Here is a 19,825-nt window from a genome sequence, read left to right as displayed (position 1 = left end):
GGGGGAGGGGAAGAGGCCAATTCATTGCACTTCCCCTCCAGTTTAAGTACAGGCAGACTGAAAGAATCATGGGCACTTCATGGCAAGACAAGGTACCCCCGCAGCATCAGATACACCGGGTGAATCAACTCCCAAGTAGTCAGCTGTACGGGCCGGAAGACCGAAGGAGGCGCTGAGAGCAGCCGATTTGGCTAAATTGACCCTGCATTTATCCTTGATTGCATTTGTCCACCAATCACTGCCCCTCTTCTCCGATGGGCTGATGGAGATATCGATCAGAATTTGGATGAAATCAGAAGATTACAATTCATTCACTGGGGGACTCCGCACATAAGACTCGGTACAATTCAGCTGCATCATGTATGCAAGGGCGTCGAGTAGAGACTCAACATGGGTATCATGTTAACACATCAGAAGCATAGAAGCATCAAAGAGAAGAATCTCCTACCACGCCTCCTCTACATCCAGAAGCCATTTACGCACCCCCTCGCGCAGCGTGTTGTCCGTCCCCGCCAACGTACGCTTGCGCTCTCGATCCGCCAGCCCCAGCTCCCCGTCGACATCCTCGCGGCAATGCTCCGCCGTCACGCTGCGCACCACTTCCTCCAGCGCGCCCAGCACCAGCTTGCGGCACTCCGTGCGAGGAACTTCCACCGGTCGCATCTCTTCGCGCATCGTGGCCGACGAATCTGACGACTGCTTGTCCTCCCCTCGCCGCCCGCGCGACGGCGACGGCGCCCGAGAGTGCACCAGAGAAGACGGCCCACTCTGCGCGAGCACCCGTTCGAGGGCGTCAACCAGCGTGCCATCCAGATCCATGACAGACTCTTCCACAAAGCGTTCCTCGACTTCCCTCGGGTAAAAGTCTTCCAGAGAGGAAGTATTCGATGTCTTGCTCGACCCGGTCGCATGCGAAAAGAAGCCGGTCAGCTGCGACGCCGAGGCCGATCCGTTGGCCACGTACCGCGGAGTGCAGGGCTGCGAAGGAACCGACGGAGTATACGTCTTGCGCGACGACCCGTGCCCCACCAGTTTACGTCGGAGACGCAGTCGCTTCACGCTGAAATTCCGAACGTCCGCAATCACCGTGGTCGCAACATCCACCCACCGTTCCGAGCCATCGGCGTTGAGACACAAGGCTTGGCTGGGCGTAGGCTCGGCTTGCATCGCGCGCTTGATTTCAGCTTCCAGCGAAGCAGATGGTCTCACCGCCTGCAGGAGAAAGTCGTCATGGAAGGTGCGCAGCCAGCCTGCCACATTGGTATTGGGTCCATCGTTCTCCTTGACGCTGCCGTGGAACCCAGACACACTACTCTGCGTCGACGCCATCGCATCCATACTAGTCACCGAAGTGCGCGTCTTCTTCGGCGATGCCAGGGTCGAGTCTCCCGACGACGAAAGAGACAGGAAACCCGGCAACGGCAAATCCACATCCACGACCCCATCGTCTCCACGAACAGCCATCTTCAAGGAGGACGCCCGAGTTTGATCTGTAGTCGACGATAAATCCGGCGTGTCCTCTTCAAAGGCAATATGACTGTTCGAGGCTGGAGGAATGGAGATGTTACCGCTCGTAGTAGCTGGGGCTGCCGGTGCCAAGGGCTCCTCCGCTGCCTCTCTGACCATTTGTGCCAGTGTGGGCGGATTCCGTCGAGGCTGGTTTGCATAGGCCGACACCGAACGCCGACGCGCTTCGGACGGTGCAGGGGTATCGCCGGCCCCGGAGGATTCCTGGCGTGAGCTCCACAGCCCAGAGAACAATGTGCCCCATCGACCGGAGGCGGGTAGGGCTCCATTGCCGCAGGTGGCCGAGGTTTCCGACCGCTGCAGATTCTTGAGGAGGTTCTCCGACGCCAGGCTATCACGCCCGTCATTCACGCTCGGATCCGACCCCATTCGCTCAGACCGACTCTGCGAAGCAAAGTGCGGGACCGGGACATTACTACTAGGCGTCGTGGTGGATGTGGTGGCGGCACTCGTGTTCCGGGGACGCATATCTCTCGTATGGATAGGGACCCCTAATGCTCGGATAGAACGGGCATCGGAGCCTCTGCGCTTCGCTCCAAAATCCGGGGGGGCCATCGGCTCAGGTTCCTCGGCGGAGCGATGGGCCGTCTCGTTGGACGAGGCGCTCACCGAGCGCTGATGCTGCTCTCGCTCATTCAAATTGAGACGCTGCGCACGAGACCGCCGCTCCATCACTCTCCGCAATGCCTCCTGTCGTAGGATAGGCACATTCGGCGGGCTCTGGGAGACAGCCCGAGTCGAAGCCGCGGTGCCGGGGCGGATCGGAGACGGCAGGGGCTCGAACCGCTGTTTAGGGGGCAAAAATGCCGCCAACAAGAAAATCAGCCTTCTAGCCGTCATCTTATCCGGCGAGATGATTACGGTGCGATTGGCGAGGATCGGATCTGCGTCTTGCTGGGCCTTTTGTTGCAGGTAGTGCCGTCGACGGTACCACTCTGGGCCCAAAGCGTTGAGCCACTCCGTGTGGTTGCCCAAGAAAGCAGTGACCAGGACGAGGAAAAAGAAACTATGATCCTTGTCTCCGAGACTGCGAATGATCGACCGTCCTTCCTCGCGCCAGACGCCCCAGCGGCTCTGGCCGGTGACGACATAGGGCATTTGCAGCGCCGTGCTTATGCGACGAGTGCTGCGAATGGCTTCGTCGCGAAGTTTGGAATTGATTGACAGAACATTGACCGGCAGATGAACGAACGTCTGGTTGGTCCTCTGCATGTTAGGAGGCTTGGCCGGCTTCGGATGCGGCCCTGCCGAGGCGTCTACTCTCTTGAGTAAAAACAAGATCTCGTTCCGAGAGAGCCTCTCTAGATGAGACAAAGTACGGTTGATGATGTCCCAGTGATCCACTAGAAGATCGATCCGCTCATCGAGGCTCGCCGGAGGCGATGCAAGCGACAGACTGTCATCGAAGAAGCCTCCGTGCCAACGATAGTCCGAGTCCAAGGAGCAGGAAAGCCCTGGCTTGGGAGAGTCTGGGCCTTGCGCGACCCGAGACACCGGCCGCCCACCATTTCGGGATAGAAGCGGGATCTGGATCGTGATAGCAACGGCATACATCGGTGTCTTCTTCTCCTTCACTTTCTTGCGCTTTGAGACGTCTGGGAACGGGAACCCGGGGCTCGGGAGCGGGTCGGTGACCGATGACGACAAGTCAGGTCTATCCGGGGGGGAATCAGCATCTCCGCCTTCAGGCAGGTGAACACTGAACATTCGCGTCAACAGGATAGTAACCTTGGCAGGGGGTCTGGAATCATTGCCCCGATCAGCGCGCCCGAATGCCGTGGAACTCCCCGTAGTGTAGGCTCGAGACAGCGAACTGCGTGCGGCGGGCGAGGCGGGCGAGGTTTGACTCGGTTCATCATCGGCCGATATAATATGCATCTTGGTGGAGGAGCCCTTGTAGCTGAAGGCACTGCTTCCAAAGATGCAATTCAGCAAGCCGGAGTCGTTCGAATCCGTCGCCCCACGGGCATGGGCACTTTCCGAGAAGCCTCCCCCCGGTGCCATCGTCGAGCTACGGACCCGTGCCCGCATAAATGCGCCGGAAGACATGGGCGGAGAGCGACGTGTTTCTGCGGCGGCCGACAAGGGGCTTGATTCCACCACCGACGACTGAGGCAGGTAGGTCCGCCGCGGGCCGCGGGTCAAGGTTGAGAGCGTGCGGGCATGCCGGGTCCCCGTATTCTCAAACACCTGTGGCTCTAGTCCCAGCCCGTGCGAACCTTGTCCGTGCGGAGTGGCCCGAGTGTCCAGCAACACACAGGCATCCCGATCTCCGAGCGCGTTCTGAGCGATAATCACACGGAAATCTTTCAGGTGGTCCAACTCCACGCCGCCGCCGCGGTCATCGTAGCCACCGGCCGTCGAGGTATTTGGAGAATTGAAGGCTGTATGCAGGGGGTAGGCGTGTGAATTGGGGCGGCGAAGTAGACTCGCGTCGGGATAAAGCAGGCCCGATGTATGTTCCTCCTCTGTGACCGATTCCAGTGGCTGTGGATTCTTGGCGGAGTATGCCGTGGGATTGAGAGTGGCCGCTGCAGTGTTCAAGAGCCGACCCAGCATGATGGGGGATTGAGTGGGTGTCGGAACGGGTCAAGTAGGTAGAGAGGCGGAGGAAAGATAGCAAGATCGAGTCCGCAAAAAAGTGTAAGTAGGAAAATGGGCCGATGAACCACCGAGCAGGCAGGAAACCAACAGTCAGACCGATCCACTAGACTGAGCTGTAGTTCCCCATCGTTCAATTTCGCGAAGGGACGACCATGATCAGGCCGTAGACAGACGGACGAGTATGTTTCCGAGGGAGAGGGATCGTAGTTTTGTCTTGCGAAAAAGGGAGGAGGAGGAGGAGGAGGAGGAGGAGGGGGGGAGTGGAAGGTGGGATGAGATGTCGGAAGGTGGCGGTGAACACCGGAACAGGACAGATGGGATGCCCCTCGACAAGATCGGGTGGAGGAATTGAAGTTTGAGGAAGGGGGAAAAGAGAGGAAGGAGAGGGAGAGAGTAGAAATGAGCAAAGAGAGTGAAATGGGGAGAGGGAAGAAAGAAGAAGAAGAAGGACGGACCAAGTGGAGAGAGGAGAGGGTAGAGTAGGGGGATTGTGGTGAGAGTCCGAGTTGAGGTGGAGGAAAGGGAAGGAATTGAGTGTTTAGTTCAGAACTACTTACTACAAGTGACTAGTGAGTTGTAGTTAATCTACTTTAGCTACTTTAGGTACTACTTTGTCCACCGGGCGCTCTCACTCTCTCCCGTTCCGATGCCGCCCGCGGCACAGAATTAAATAAATTACTTCTTCACTATTAACTTAAAACTTACTGTGATAGTCTACTACTAGTTAGTAGTAGTAGTAGTAGTATTCAGTGAAGCGAGACACACTACAAAGGAGTATAGGAGGAGAAGCGGTGAAGAAGAAACCACAACACATGATCTCAGCCTCATCGCAGATCGGTTTGCATCTTTGGCTTCATTTGGCTTCATTTGGCTTCATTTGGCTTCATTCTCTTGCTGCGTCACACCCACCCCTCGCCCTCTTGTGTCTCTGATTCCTCCAATTCCCTCCGTGATGACGGCAACGTACAGCACTTGCTTGCAGCCGGCTTATCAACCACCAGCTCAGGAGAGATGCACGGTAATCCCCAATCATTGGTCCCGAGTTAGATCATTCGTGACTACCGGGATAAATAAAATTACACAGGATAAAAAGGAAATTGAGGGGAAAAAAAAAAAAGGAAAAGAAAATAGAAGAGAAAAAAAAATAATAATAAAAAAATAAAAAGTAAACATGCTAAACCCTTCATGGTATATTCGAGCCCTCGGCCCAATAACAAGTAAACAAAAGTCGGAAGTACGATACTTTTCATCAAACAAATCAGCGCTGCGTCTTACGCTTCACCTGATCCACCAGCTTCTTCAAATCGTCCGACCCCGCGTCTCTGGAAACCTGCTTCTTCTGCTTCTTTGTCCGATCCTGGTAGCTGGGCACCTCATCCGCCTGGTCGTCCCGGGTGCGCCGACGCTTGCGACCTTCCTCCAGTAGGGCCTTCATGCCGGAAGTGGGCTTGAACTTGGGGTTGGTGGGATCGATCGCGAACTCGTGGCTCTCAAAGAGTCGCGAGAAACGGGGATCGTTAACCTCCATCTTGAAGTCATCCGCCACGGGCTCGACCTGCTTGCTCTTGCCCTTGCCCTTCTTGCCCTTCTTACGAGCCTGCTTCTCCGCCTTCTCGATCTCGGTCATGTCAAAGTGCTTCATGCCCTTGGCGTTGTTGTCGTCCACCATAAGCAGCTCCAGCTCCGCGCGCTTAGCGGCGGCGGCGGCTTCCTCGGCCGCACGCTCTTCCCGTCTCTTGCGCTTCTCCTCCTTGCGACGAGCAGCAGCGGTGGCCTTGGGATCCGGGTCGTCGAAGAAAGGATCGTCGAAGCCCAAGTCTTCCTGTGGGGGCTGCTCCTGGGCAGACGGCTTGGTATCGTCCTTCTCCGCATCACTTGCCTCAGGATCGTTGCCCTGCTTGCTCGCCTTGAGTTTCTCCTTTCTGCGCTTCTTCCTCTCGCGTTCCTTGCGGATGTACCGCTCGATCGTAGTCTCCTCGATCTGCGGTTCGTTTTCGAAGATGCTGTCGCGGGCCGGCTCGCCCGCAAGTCCGGAGGTAAAGGTCACTTCCATTTCACCGACTGGGCCGTCGGACTTGGTCGATTTGGTGGGTTCCGCGCTCAGCCCGAGCAAGGCACGCATGCGCTGTCTCTCCTCCTCCTTCTTGGAAACATTCTTGCTGGCACCGTCACCCTGCGTAGCGTCCATAATCTCGACACCACCCTCCTCTTCCTCCTCCTCGTCATCGGAGCTGTCGCTCGCAAGATAAGCTTTCAGGTCATTCTCGTCGATATCCTTGCGACTGCCGCGGAACGCCCGGGCCTGGGCTTCCTTGCGCGACTTGTCCTCCATATCCCAGGTCAGCTTGACCTTACTGTGCTGCAAAGCGTCGGTGACGAACTCGTTGGGCTGGTAGCCGTCGGGGATGCGCTTGCACTCGTCGCGGGGTCTATCGTCGTCGAAATCGGTCTCATCGGGCACGAAGCGGAGGTCGAAGAAGTTGGCGCTGGACAGATACTCAGCGCCGTCAACGAGGTCGTAGACATGCTTGGCGACCTCGCGGGAGGAAAAGGTTAAGATGGCGTAGAAGTAGCGTAGACGCTCGAGCTGGTACTTGCGGAGCTTGGTGGAGTTGAACTCCTCGCCCTTATCCTCCTTGAGCATGGACTTTTTAATCTTCTCCTCCTCCTCGTCGGAATCGAACTCCGCATCCTCGTCCTCAAATCCTTCAAATCCATCGTCGTCGTCCCCGGCACTGGCGAAGATCTCCTTAGGCGGCCCCTCAATCTCCTCGCGCTCCATGCGCTCCTTGCCAAACTCACTCGGATAGACCGAAACCTTCAACACCCGCCCGCCGGCGGGCACGAAGCTCGAAAACACCGCCATGAGATCCTCGGCGCGGATATTATCCCAGTCGAGGTTCACCACGGCGATGCGATCCGTGACCTCGCCCGTAGGCACATCGCGCTGCTGCTTATCCGGGAACTCCAACTCCTCACCGCCGAGCATCCCATCCTCCTCTGCCCCGTCCGCGGCACTCTCCTCCTCATCCTCCTCATCACTATCGCTCTCCTCCTCCGAAGACGACGACTCAAACCCTCCGTCCCGAGCGGGATCGTACGCATCCGCCCGCCTCAGCTCCGCCAACACCTCCTCATCATCGGCCACGCTGCCCTCGACCTCCGCTGCCTCGTTATCAGAACCTTCCGAGCCCTCCGCCTCATCCTCATCCTCCAACCGATAGAACCGCTCGAGCTGCTTCTTCGTATCATCCCGCGCCAGCTTCCGGCCGTACCGGTCGACCGCAGCGTTGCGCGAGAAGTCCTTGTCGCGCAGCATGTGCGCGAACCGCTTATCGAGCTTGACATGCGTGTGGCGTTTGCTGGGGAGGCGGTAGCGGGGATCATTCTGGATATTGGCGAAACGGGAGTCGGCTGTAGAATTCCAAAGAAACTCGAGGTTAGCAGGTGGTTGCCGATAGAGAAACCTTTATCAGGGTGGGTTTGTATCTGCTGAGGGATTGTTTTTTTGATTTTTGCTTCGCTTTGCTGACTAGAGTCCCAGGTTGACTAGAAGCTAACATCCAAGTGTAGACTAAAGCCAAAGCCCAAGGTAGACCAGAAACAAGAAAAAAAAAAAAAAAGATACAAGAGGACGTACTGATAACCGGGGCATCGGTCTTGCCTCCGCCGGCGGACTTTTTGCTTTTCTTTTTGTCGGGCATTGTGGTTTTGTCTTGTTCGGTGTTGAATGGCACTTAAGTCAATGCAATAAGAAAGAATGTGCAACCAGTGAATGAGTAAGAATGTAGGAAGGAGGAGTCAGAAGTCAAAACTGTGCGTAAATGAGGCAGCAGGGTTGTGATTCCCTGAAGGGTTGGTGGGTTGGTGATTTAGAATAATTTTTGGGGCGGGCGGGCGGAGGAAAACCTCCCGATCCGCTTTGGAACCAAAAGAAATCTTGGCGTGAAGCAGCCACGGCTGGCTTTGCTTTTGTCGGCGTTTGAGCGATGGGGTGGTCTGTGCGGATTCATTATTGGAGTAACTATAACTAACAACTTGGTAGCCTGGAGCACTCATGCCGATGTTGTTGCACCTATAGGGGTTGATATTGTCTCTTGGGAGGATTCAGGTTAGAGACATTATGTGTGTCTGTGTGTCTGTGTGTGTCTGTGTTTCATTCTCGTACTATTCTCGTACTGTACTCCAAAAGGTCGTGCCTTGAACCTCAACACGGAGTATAGTATATGCTCCGCAATTCCATTATTCCAACAATCCTCGTGACAATTGCACCTCCCAGCCGGATATTCATAACTCATGTTTCAATCAACTCATTCAACTATTTAAGCAACATAAGCGGGCGCCGGATGCTCAAGCGTGTCATAACAAGGCGCAGGCCCCCAGGCACCCCACCCCAACTGGCCACATCCCTCCCCAGCCCGCGCAGCATTTATACGACCATCATCAACATCATCACTCGACCCCAGCAGCTTCGGATGAAGAGTATGATCCCCGTACAGCGGCGGCGGCTCCCTGATATCATGGATCGTCTTATGACAGATCGACCCATCCTGTCCGATCACGCTGGGGGTCATGTAGATGCAAAACGGGATGGGTTTCGTCGTCTGCACGAGAAGAATCAGCGTCTAAACAGCCGAACACACTCTTACCATCCCAAGCAACAACATACCTCAGTGAAAATCTCCCCCTCGGCATCCTGAAACTCAGCACTCACCACCAACTTATGACTAATCTTGATGCGCTTCGTCGCTACCGTCTGCGAACAACCATCGAAACTCGGAGGTAAGCAAGCCAGCTTGCTGAGACACCATTCCGTCGCCGTCGTGGTCGCTGTTGCCGCCGAGTCGCACGGCGCATTCTCGTCAGCATCCCTTGCACCCGCCGCGATGTCGAACCGCTCACTGAACACCGTATGGTTCTTCAACGAGGTAATCGAGTAGATGTTATCGCGCGCAGACTGCGCCGCCGTGGCGTCCAAGCGGATAAAATGCTTCTCGGCGATCTTGACCGTGACAGCCACCAATCTGACATCCTTAGACAGGGCGGTGAACTGGCAGTCGACGGGGAACCGGGATCCAAAGGGGATGTAATGGCTCGGCATGGAGATGGAGTACTGCAGTTTCTGGCGGAGGGTTCCTCCCACTGTCTTTTTCGCCCGTACGGAACTCTGGTTAGCCACCTCCGTGCAGATCATACATCACCATGGGGCGCGCGGGGGAGTGTGGAAGGTATATACCGGCGAAAAGTCCGAGGTGAGATAGTTCGTCTCCAGCTCCGACAGATGATAGATGCGGACGGGCTTCGACACGACGACATTCCGGCGATACCGGAAGGCGACTGTCGCCTCGACCGTGTACGAGTGGTAGTTGTGCTTCACCCCGGTCACGGTTTCGAGGAACTTGCCCGCCAACGGGATATCGAAGGGGAACTCATACTGGCCCGCGGGCATGGGGAACGAGCCCAGCGTCTTGGACGAGGCGAGCACCTGCTTCTGCTCGTAGGTACCTTGCAGCCGGTCCTCGGCGATCATGAAGCCATCGCGCGGGCTGGTTAGGATCCCGTCAGTCAGTTGCCCATGCACCAGGAAACAAGAAAAGTAGACTCGATCCGATACAACGCACACATGGAGCATTCCTTTCAGTTTCACTTTGATGCTCTTGATGCGCACCCCCGGGGGAAACGAAACGTGAAATGAACCCGTTATCGAAGGAGTTGTCGGTGAATTCCGTGTCTCGGGCACGAATATACATGATTGGTCGAGCCTATATAGAATTGAAGGAGGAGTTTCAGATCAGTTCAACTATCATCATATACTTCATATACTTCATGCCACTTGCTTAAGCGAGCAAACCACTTACCGGAGATCATAGCTGGTTATCTTCTGACGAAACATGAACAAGAACTTAAGGTAAAAAAAAAACCAAAGAATTTTGGATCTGCTTAGTGCGCAGCTGTGCGAGCAAAGAAAGTCCAAATTGACGGATTATAAAGAATGAAGCGCTTGTTGAAGGCTCGCGCATTCTTGAAACCCTGGCTTTCTATACTTCTCCTTGCATTTGATGGTAGCATCCCGCAAGCACGCGGACTACCCCAATCGGGGATAAAAGCTCTGATTTTTTTTTCTCTCCTAACCCCCCCCATTACATCATCTTCCAGTGGAAGGTTGGGGGAGGGGCGGAAATTCGTCACTGGGCGTCTATCCCTTGAGTTGGGCTGGTTGGTGGATTTGCTGTGGCATCTCGACCGGCCCTGCCTACTTTAGTGCCCCTTAGGCTGTTGAGAGGGATGCCTTGAACGCGTATGATGCTGGCTTGGCTTGCTTGGGGTGAGTGGATGGGTGTGTCACAAGAGGGCAAGCCACTGGAGAACTGGCCCCGATGTAACTATATAAAAGATGCCTCAGGTTATACCAAGGCGAGGACTGCAGCTGGTCGAATTTGATCACATGAGAGAGTTAAACACACACACACACACAAAAAGAGAGAGAGAGAGAGAAAGATTCTCCCTTTACTCAACTGCAGCACTGCAGCAGTAGTATAGCGCAGACCACCTCTCAAGCTACACTTCCTGTTGCACTTACATCATATATGCTGCCATATCCTCGTCTGACTTACTTCAGCCGTCATTAATCCCTAGATTGATCACTTAGTAGCTTTAATTTTCCCCGACTCAGCCAGACGTCAGCAGCTCGCAGCCGACACGATCAATCCTATGCTCTGTCAAGCCAGTGCGTCCTTCAAGTCAAGCCTTCTTGAGTTCAACCGGTGTATAAGGATAGTCCTACCTTATCTCCCACCTGAGAGGGCACTGCAGAACAAACATGTAGTGTAAAAATGAACACACACATCAAGCCTATGTGCCTCTTGGTCCAATGCCATGTCCGCCAACCCAAGGCTGTCACGCGGGATATCGGCTTCCCAGGAGGATTCCCGTCTTTACTCTTTCCCGTGATTTACTTTCAATGTAGCTCTGAGTCCGTGACTATCTGCAAGGAGGGGGGGGGTCATTAGGATTTAGAGAGAGTGATGTCGTGTTTGCAATTTGGAATACTTCTGTCGGGGAAAGTCTAAGCTGGACTTACCCCACCGACTGCTCTGTTCACGTATCATCATTATGGGTACTACTATGGACATATATAGAACATTATGTAAAGGTGACAAGCCGAAAGATGCTTCCAACCATCATCTCGATATATACGATTCCGCCCCTTAGCAGCCAAAGTACCTCTTTTCGATCCAGCGCGGCTCGCGCTCCTCTTCAATCCGTCCAACAACAACCCGCACGTGCGGGTAGACAGCGCTGAGTCGCTTGAGGCCAACCTTGCCAGCCGCACAGGTGACAAACACAATCCGCTCCTCGCGCACGCCGTGGTCGATCAGCACGCGGACCGCCATCAGAGCGGCACCTCCGCTCGACATCTGCGGGTCCAGGAGCATGACGTTCTCGTGCTCCTCGATACCAGGGGGTAGTTTGAGGTAGTGGAGCTCCGGCTCTTCGTTCTTCTCGTTCGTCTGGATAAGCACACGACCGGTGATACAGTCGGGAATGGTCCGCTTGAGAGCGGTCTCAAGGCACGATCCGCCGCGCAATATAGCGACGGCAGAGACGGTGCCGGCTTGGTTCAAACCGTGGTAGGAGTTGTCTTGAGGAGTGAGTACTTGCTTGGGGACATAGGAGGTCACATCCAAGGCTCTGCAGATCATTAGTCCCTTGATGTGATGAAGATACTGAACGAGATTCACTTACTTTTCAATCAAAAGAGCGGCAAGGCGGTCGAAGTAGAACACGAAGTCCACTTGCTCGGTGGCAGGGTCCTGCAGGATCGTGTTCATGCCGATGAATTGTGGCGTCTCGTGCATGACGACGACGTTGGGAGACAGCGTCTCTTCCGAGGCAAGGAGTCCGAGACGAGCGAGCTCGGCACTGTGCTTCTCCGACTTCTCGTCCAGGTTGCGCTGAATGTGTTTTACAACCATATCTGTGCAATGTGCAATTAGTCTAAGCCGGCGCAAGATGGACACTCGGGCTTACCGATTGCAGTTCGGTTCTCAATCCCACGAGGGATGATAATATCTGTGAGGTGTTAGCTTGTAAAGACCAGTTGGAAGAGATGACCTACCTGATACTGCTCGCTGAGGTTCGACGAATTTTTTGTATGATGGCTTGACATAAGTGAACCACTGCTTGATGATCCCCTCAATGTCTCGTCCTCGCTCCCGAACATCACGCATGACTAGCGATCATTTAGTCATTGTTCAGCCCCCGAAAGTTTAGTGTGGGCTTACTTCTGCGTCCCAGACAAATATCCATATCGGCTTCTACAAAGATCTGCACCATGATGAGCGTGCATACAGCCCAAGGTGACACCGGGACCTACCTTGACATCCAACAGTTCCATGATGCGCGGGTCATGCAAAGCCAAGATCCCTTCCAAGATGATCACGTGCGGGGAATAAAGTGTCGTTGTTTGGGGCTCCCGCTGGTGTTTGGCAAATGAATATACAGGGATGTCTGCCTTCTTTCTGTTTGATTCGGGCCAACCCGGTCAGTTTCAATGGCAGCATGGGGTGGGTGAGTGATTGCACTCAAAAGAAGTCATCGTACCCTTGTTTCAAGTCCCGCAGCGTTTGCACCAGAACGTCGAAATCCAACGATTCGGGACAGTCAAAGTCATACTCATTGGCATGGGCCCTAGCATGCTCTTCTGGGGTTAAGCTTTTATAGAAAGAGTCCTGTACCGCAGGACCGTCAGAAACCAATCATATTGCACATGAAGAGCCCGATAGATCGATAGGCGAGCTATCCGGGTATCGCCAATAGATGAGATGTACCATTACGAGAATCACCACCCATGGGAGATTCAGGGATTTCACAATTTCCATGGCCACGGAAGTTTTGCCTGAACCTGAACTGCCCGCAATTCCGATAATACTCAAATCCGCCCATGGTGGCGAGTACTTCTTATCCTTGTCCGTGGCGGATGAATACACCGGTGAGATGGACTGCATGGTGAGTGTTCCTCCCTGAAGAATTGACAGACGATACAAAAAAGAAATAAGCCCAAAGCCCCTAAGATTGGGAGGCAGGGGAGGGGCAGGGAGGACAAAAGAATTGATAAGAAGAAATTATCGTGGTGGAGGAGGAGGATAAGGCTTGGAAGAGGGACCCCCGATAAGAGAGGGGATTTGGCAGGCGGCGATACACGATACGGACTTTAGTTTAGTCTGAATGATCGCCGCTTGACTCCTTCAAGATTAGCTTCAGTCCGTGACCTTCGCTTGCGGTTTAGGCTTAGTGAGTAGCACGTGATTAGAAGCTGCCCGCTACTTTTTCCTTATTTTCTCCCCCTCCGTCAATTCTCTTCTCCTCTTCCGAACCACACTCTCTCCCCTGCAGGAGCTTCTCTTCCCACCACCTCATGGCTCGCGCCTGCGAAGCTTTCCATCTTCACAGACCGCCGGTGGCTCAGTGTCAAGGATCTTGATTGGGTTCCAGCTGCAATCATGTCTTCAGCAAACTACGTATGCGTCCTGACGTACCGTGCTTGCCTCGTGGCTTGATCTTAACGGGAAACAGATGTCTCCCTCTTCCCCAACAACCACGCCAACATGGCATCCGTTTGAGCGGAAGGTCGACGAGGTGAAGCCGTCCAAAACGTGAGTTGTCCTGATCTCTGTTTCCGTCCGTTCTACATGATGATCTTAAAATCAAGTTGGGAATCTCTCTGAATCAATGTGAGGAGAAAATATTTAACTTGTGTTACTGAACCTTTTTTGTCACTGTGCCCATTGTTTTGTCATGACGTGGAGTACGAGCGCTCGCTAACGTGATACTCTCAAAAGTGATATCAATCATTTGGTGATGGACTACCTCATTACCAATGGCTACCCGGCTGCGGCGAAGAAATTTGCCCTGGAAGCCAACATCCAACCTAGAGCTGATATCGAAGCGATTCAGGAAAGAGTCGAGATTCGTACTGCGATTCACTCTGGGAATATACAAATGGCCATTGAAAAGATCAATGAGCTCAACCCTCAGGTAAGAAACATCCCCAGTACTGCCGATTCCCTTCGTATGATTAGATCAGTTTCATGCACCACTCGGAACAATCCTTCGGGATTTGGTCGATAAACACTCATCATCATCAAGAACTTATATGATTCGAAGCCACATCTTTACAATTTGATCACATTTTGGTTCAGAGCCTCCGGCTAACTTGCACCAAAATAGATCTTGGATGAGAATCCTCCCTTGCACTTTGCCTTGCTGCGTCTGCAGCTGGTTGAGCTGATCCGCTCGTGCACCTCTACGCCTGATGGAGACATCAGTCCAGCCCTAGAGTTCGCAACCTCGCAACTCGCTCCACGGGCGCCCACCAACCCGCACTTTTTGGAAGATCTCGAGAGGACCCTCGCACTCCTGATCTTTCCCGCGGATAATCTTTCCCCGTCATTAGCCCCTCTGCTCCAACCCGAGCTCCGTAAAGATATTGCCAATCGTGTGAACGAGGCGATCCTGCAAAACCAAGGAGACTGTAAAGAAGCGCGCCTGCGCAACCTGGTCAAGCTGCGCGTCTGGGCAGAGCAGAAGGCTCGCGAGGCTAAGAAGGATATTCCCGAGAAGCTGAACCTTGGCTTGGGGGACAATAATTCTACCTCTAGCAGCCATAACAGTAACCCTGGGACCAGTCAGAATGGCTCCAACGACACTGTAATGACCAATAGTGGGGAGGTCGACCCCATGATTTCGTGATGCCCTGGCGGTCTCGCTGTGATTCCAGCATGGAGTTTGGAGTGTCGGTTTCTGGGTCCAATTGATTCATTCATCATACATCATATCAATCTGGTCTGACGAAGTTAGAAGCTTTGCGTCTATGGCGTTGACATGGTGCTTCATCTGCGGAGCATAGTCGTCGATTCGTCTTGGCGCTTGCTGTCAATTTGAACGATTGGCGCGGCAAGAGCTTGATTTAAATACAAAAGCTCCAGAAGACAAGCATATTTCCTGGCAAATTAGCTACTGTAGCTTCTTCCTACCAACCATAGTTCACTTCATGACCAAGCTCAGACCAATACCACGAGCAACAACCGTCATATTCATTACCCAACGCCCATCATGCTAAACCATAAATAACAAACCGAGCAATCGAATCATTCATCCAGCAGTAGCAGCAGACATACAACCCAACCACCAAACCACAACCACCAAACCATATATACACCACCCCCTCACAAACCTCCCCCTCCCTCCATCATTCCTCTCCAGGATCTGAGAGACACCGAAACAGGACGATTACCGCCTCTTCGTCCCCCGCAACACAATCCCCCCGACCACACCCGCCGCCAACGCCAGCCCACCCACAATCGCAATCCCCAACAACCCCTCCTTGCTGACCTTCTCGTCGATCAGAGTCCCCAGGCTGGCCGCTTGCAGGTTGGCCGGCTCCTTTTCCAGGAGGAGGTCGTTGTACCGCCGCGCCTCGCCGTAGTTGCCCAGCTTGTAGTTGCCCAGCGCGAGGTAGTAGAGGCACTCGCGGCGGCGCTCCGGGGCGGCGCGGAAGATCTCGGACAGAAGGCGCACGCCTTCTTGTTGATCGGTGCGGGAGGTGGATTTTATCAGGCCCTAGATTGCGCGGAGGTGTTAGTTGGACGTGGTTTATTGGGTCTGTCATGTATGAAGATTGGTGTTGAAGGCTGGCTAGAGTGTAGATAGCTGGATGGAATGTAGGGCAGGCAGGTGTATGTTGGTTGGTAGGTTGGTAGGTATCTCACCCAAGCAAAGTTGAATTTGGTCTGAATGCCGACATAGTCGCCTTCTTTCTCGTACTGGGCGCGCAGGACTTGGAGTTCGGCAGGTTTGAGCGGACTATAAGTGAAATTAGTCGAGCTCAGCTAGGAGAACAGGGTGTGGTCAGAGAAGGGCAAGGTGGTGCTGTACCTCTCTGCATCCGCGGCATCTGCTGGCTGTCAGTTTTCTGCGGGGGGACAAGCAAGTGACTGTTGAGTGTTTTGATCTGAGGAGGTTCACTTACATGGGAGGTTGGAGCCCATCGTGAGGAACTATGTTCTGGCTTTTCTTTGAAGTATCGTACACACTGATGGAACAGAAATACACAAAGACCCGATGAAGAGGGCTGTTGTTGCTGTTGTTATTGAATGTGAAAGTGAAGCATAGGCAACTCTCTCTCATTTCCCCGTGACGCCAGTGTCGTCAGGTTATGTGGCGGTGCAGACTAAACGTGGCTTGGCGGAATCTTCTCGGAGTACGGAGTACATAATACTAAAGTACAAAAGTAAACAAACTGTGGCGCGCGTTGCTCGAAGCAACAACCCCTCCGTTATCAACTCTCCTCCCCATTCAACATCCTTATCCACCCACCATCATCACCACCACTAGCAGAATCGCAAACTCAACCACAGCAAAAATGTTACTCGACGAAAGCCCCGCTACTGTACGCAACACATCGCCCCTTGAGGAAAACCACCCCCAAACTAACTTTCGATAGCTCATCCACCACACTATCGGCAACTTCAACATTCAACCCGACAAACAAGCCGTCACGCGCATCAATGACTCGCTCGCCACGCTTCAGCAGTCGCGTGAGCTGCGCATGCGCGAGGCCGAGTCCGCCCTGCGCAAACTCTCACGCCACCTCTCCGCCCTCAACAACCAGCAAGAGGAGGCCCTGGCCGCACACGACGCCGGCAAGCACGCCGCCGAGATGGTCGAGCTCGACACCAAGAAGTTCCGCATCGCCAAGGCCGCGACCGAGCTGGAGATCGAGTCCGAGCGGCTGGAGGGCGAGTTGGAGATGCTGAAGGAGCGGCTGGCGGATCTGGAAGCGCAGGGGGTCGAGGGCGATGAGCCGACGCGCAGGGAGAGGGAGATGGATGATGCGACGCTGTGGGTTGCCCTGTGTGGCCTCTTTCTTGGAAGCGGTTTGATGGCTAACAGCTGATAACATTGAGCAGTCTGCGATTGAAGATCTATCGATCGCTGGGTGTGGATATTGAGGCGGACGAGACGGGCAACTTTAATAAAGCGGTTATTCGGAATAGTCGCAAGGGGGATGTGCATGTGGTCAACATCGACCCGAAGTTCTCGCGGTTCTTTTATTCGAATTACTTCTGGTCGACGATGCAGGGTTGAGCTTGTTGGTTGGTTCCGTGTTATGGAGTCGTTGGGTTGGTGGCGTTTCCTTGACTGTATCTATATAATTATACCCCCTTTGAATCCAGTTTTGATGCGTGTTTGTTGGCTTCTATACTGGTATTCTCTCACGTAGGACTTGGGGCTTGTGACTGTGACTGTGACTGCTCCTCTGCAACGCCCCTACTCAACCCCATAGCTTCCAACTCGCGCACCAAACCCGCGCGATCCTTCTCCGACAGCAAACTGGGCACCCCGCCCGTCGCCCAGAGCAGCGGCTTCTCCTCTGGGAATCGGCTCTGGATCACGGAGAGCGCCTCGTATTTCGTTTCTTGATCCTCCGGCCACAGATTCCACAGCCGCCACCATTTCTCCTCCTGCCGCAGCATCAACGCCTCCACCTCGTCCATCCCGGGCAACTCCTGCCCATCCCAGGTCAAGCGTATCGGCGGTGTCTGGCTGTTGTGCGTGCCCGAATGCAACTCGGGTAGCCCACCGCTAGGTATGACCTCTCCCTCCTCCTCCCACCACGCCAATTGTTTCCGTAGTTCTGTCTCCCCATTCGCTTCCGGTTTGCCTGGCAAATTTACGGGTGCTTCTGCTTCTGCTTCTGCTTCTCCTTCTTTCAACCCATGCACAACCTCCACCCCCAACGGCGCCACCCCCAGCGCCTCAACCGCCTCATTCCACAGCGCCTGCCGCAGCGTCCCCCGTAGATCCACCATCAGATAGACGAGGGGCAGACTACTCCGCTGCAGCGCGGTGCGCACGCCTGCCGTCGCCTCGCGGTAATTCACCAACATCCCGACGCGCGGAGGGTTGTGGGCGGCAAGCCGCCAGGTATGTGGCATCCGCCGCGCAAGCACGCCCTCCAACTCCCGGATACACGCAGGCCCCACGCGGCGTCGGTGCGCTTTACACTGCACCGCCACATGCAACGGGGTCTCGTGGCCCGGGAGGTGCCAGGTGCCGAGGTGGTCGATGCCGTGGTCGCTGCGGCCGCCGGTGCGGTGCAGACACAGCGCGGCGGCGTGGCGCAGATCGGCCTGGACGGTGTATTCGTAGAGGTTGCCGACAAAGACGGTGGAGGAGCGGTCGAGGTCGTGGCGGCGGGCGAAGTCGAGGAAGCTGGCGCGGTTGGAGTGTTTGGTTTTGGGGAGTGGGGGTGGGGGGAGGTGGTAGACGCGGCGGGTGAAGAGGGAGAGGGTGGTTGTTGATGTTGTTGTTGTTGTTGTCATTGTTTCATGATCTCCTTATTTCTTTGATCAGTTCAAAGTTCGTTCTGGTGGGGTGTGGTGGTGGTGGTGAGTTCTGAAGAAAAGATATACGTACAGTATTGCGGAAAGAAAGAGGCAGCGGAGGCGGGTTTTCTTAATCTTATCTGACTTTCTTTATCGCGGTTTGGCATCTGATCTCCTCTTCCTCTCTCCGCTTTTCACCAGACCTTCGTACCAACACACACCATTTCATCTCTGTCAACATTCTCCATACCAGACAACCACCTTAGTGCGCACAAGAAAATGGCAGACATCTTAACCCAACTCCAAACCTGCCTCGACCAAGTCTGTCCCTCTCCCCGAATACAGTCCCAATCCAATCCCCAACCCACTCCCCAACAAACCAACCCACCCACCCACTAACAACAATCCAGCTTGCAACCCAATTCTACGCAACTCTAGGCTACCTCACAACCTACCACGACAACAGCCCCGCAATCATCCCCGCCACGACCCAAAATAACGCCCCCGCCGCCCCCGCCCTCGCCAAAATCCCCAAGAACTCCTCCGCGCCGCCCGTGCCCGCCAGCGCCCCGTTAGCAGCGCAACAGGCCAATCAAACCCAGAACCAGAATGAAACGTCCACCCTGCAGCAGCAGCAGCAGCAGGGTGGTAGTGGAGTAGCGGGTGCAGGGGGGAGTGCGGAAGGACAACAAGCAGCAGCAGATCCCAATGCGCCGCCAGCGCCGGACTCGCCGCGGACGTTTGCGGCGCGGCAGCGTGAACTGGCACGGGATTTGGTCATCAAGGAGCAGCAGATTGAGTATTTGATTTCGGTGCTGCCGGGGATTGGGTCGAGTGAGGCCGATCAAGAAGCTCGGATTAGAGAGTTGGAGGGGGAGTTGAGAAGGTGGGAGGGGGAAAGGGAGGAGAGGATTAGGGAGTTGAAGCAGTTACGGGGACGGTTGGAGGGGGTGTTGGGAGCGATGGAGGTGGGGATTTATGGAGATCGTTTGTGATCTCGTTCTTCAACGGTTAGAAGGGCAGTTGCAGTGGCGATGTATTATTGCACGTTGAAGTAATATGGAGGGGAATGCGATATGATTAGTGCGGATTCTAGATACTGTAGTACTTCATTAAGCACGCAAGCAAAGGTAACATCCCTCTATATGGGTAATCGCCGTCTTGTCGATATCCTCGCTGTGTAGCTTCATGATGTCTCTGCTCTTTCTCTCTGTATATGTCATGCCGTAGATCCCTGACCCAATCGAAAAAAAAAAAAGAGAAATTGTAAACGCCACTTATCCATCCATCCATCCATCCATAAT

General features: G+C 54.4%; 8 protein-coding genes across 8 annotated transcripts; 3 read left to right on the top strand and 5 right to left on the bottom strand.

The window, feature by feature from the left end:
* Window positions 1–316: 316 nt before the first annotated feature.
* BP01DRAFT_420271 (uncharacterized protein) lies at window positions 317–7,985 on the bottom strand. Its single transcript, XM_025579449.1, has 5 exons — window positions 7,772–7,985; window positions 5,407–7,545; window positions 4,837–4,851; window positions 4,689–4,697; window positions 317–4,058 (listed from the first exon to the last, which is right to left on the bottom strand). The coding sequence occupies exons 1-5, from the start codon at window positions 7,833–7,835 to the stop codon at window positions 445–447; spliced, it is 5,841 nt and encodes a 1,946-aa protein (XP_025435229.1). The 5' UTR covers window positions 7,836–7,985; the 3' UTR covers window positions 317–444.
* A 229-nt stretch (window positions 7,986–8,214) lies between these two features.
* On the bottom strand, window positions 8,215–10,125 carry BP01DRAFT_388319 (uncharacterized protein). The gene is made up of 5 exons (XM_025577817.1): window positions 9,990–10,125; window positions 9,753–9,893; window positions 9,368–9,677; window positions 8,801–9,277; window positions 8,215–8,735 (listed from the first exon to the last, which is right to left on the bottom strand). Exons 1-5 carry the CDS (start codon window positions 10,022–10,024, stop codon window positions 8,454–8,456), a joined length of 1,245 nt encoding a protein of 414 aa, XP_025435228.1. The 5' UTR covers window positions 10,025–10,125; the 3' UTR covers window positions 8,215–8,453.
* Window positions 10,126–11,223: 1,098 nt separating this feature from the next.
* Window positions 11,224–13,293, bottom strand: BP01DRAFT_310714 (uridine kinase family protein). Its single transcript, XM_025572430.1, has 8 exons — window positions 12,963–13,293; window positions 12,736–12,863; window positions 12,509–12,653; window positions 12,417–12,459; window positions 12,251–12,364; window positions 12,163–12,204; window positions 11,878–12,109; window positions 11,224–11,823 (listed from the first exon to the last, which is right to left on the bottom strand). Exons 1-8 carry the CDS (start codon window positions 13,137–13,139, stop codon window positions 11,340–11,342), a joined length of 1,365 nt encoding a protein of 454 aa, XP_025435227.1. The 5' UTR covers window positions 13,140–13,293; the 3' UTR covers window positions 11,224–11,339.
* Window positions 13,294–13,530: 237 nt separating this feature from the next.
* BP01DRAFT_352772 (uncharacterized protein) lies at window positions 13,531–15,123 on the top strand. Its single transcript, XM_025574012.1, has 4 exons — window positions 13,531–13,655; window positions 13,708–13,787; window positions 13,974–14,169; window positions 14,362–15,123. The coding sequence occupies exons 2-4, from the start codon at window positions 13,708–13,710 to the stop codon at window positions 14,881–14,883; spliced, it is 798 nt and encodes a 265-aa protein (XP_025435226.1). The 5' UTR covers window positions 13,531–13,655; the 3' UTR covers window positions 14,884–15,123.
* Window positions 15,124–15,423: 300 nt separating this feature from the next.
* On the bottom strand, window positions 15,424–15,998 carry BP01DRAFT_287638 (mitochondrial fission 1 protein; the record flags this gene model as incomplete). The annotated part of the gene is made up of 2 exons (XM_025571505.1): window positions 15,424–15,753; window positions 15,903–15,998. Coding segments are annotated over 2 exons (426 nt in total), but the record flags the coding sequence as incomplete, so codon positions are not given.
* Window positions 15,999–16,555: 557 nt separating this feature from the next.
* On the top strand, window positions 16,556–17,280 carry BP01DRAFT_287400 (kinetochore Spc24 family protein; the record flags this gene model as incomplete). Its single annotated transcript, XM_025571497.1, has 3 exons — window positions 16,556–16,582; window positions 16,637–17,034; window positions 17,103–17,280. The coding sequence occupies 3 exons, from the start codon at window positions 16,556–16,558 to the stop codon at window positions 17,278–17,280; spliced, it is 603 nt and encodes a 200-aa protein (XP_025435224.1).
* Window positions 17,281–17,300: 20 nt separating this feature from the next.
* BP01DRAFT_352768 (uncharacterized protein) lies at window positions 17,301–18,602 on the bottom strand. The gene has a single exon (XM_025574011.1). It carries the CDS (start codon window positions 18,516–18,518, stop codon window positions 17,409–17,411), a length of 1,110 nt encoding a protein of 369 aa, XP_025435223.1. The 5' UTR covers window positions 18,519–18,602; the 3' UTR covers window positions 17,301–17,408.
* Window positions 18,603–18,724: 122 nt separating this feature from the next.
* Window positions 18,725–19,516, top strand: BP01DRAFT_388313 (med21 domain-containing protein; the record flags this gene model as incomplete). Its single annotated transcript, XM_025577816.1, has 2 exons — window positions 18,725–18,842; window positions 18,932–19,516. Exons 1-2 carry the CDS (start codon window positions 18,801–18,803, stop codon window positions 19,514–19,516), a joined length of 627 nt encoding a protein of 208 aa, XP_025435222.1. The 5' UTR covers window positions 18,725–18,800.
* Between the last annotated feature and the right edge of the window lie 309 nt (window positions 19,517–19,825).

The sequence above is a fragment of the Aspergillus saccharolyticus genome (genome assembly GCF_003184585.1).
Source record: "Aspergillus saccharolyticus JOP 1030-1 unplaced genomic scaffold BP01scaffold_2, whole genome shotgun sequence".
NCBI lineage: Eukaryota > Fungi > Ascomycota > Eurotiomycetes > Eurotiales > Aspergillaceae > Aspergillus > Aspergillus saccharolyticus.
The sequence above is the reverse complement of the archived record's forward strand: the minus strand, read 5'-3'. Positions and strand labels throughout refer to the sequence as shown.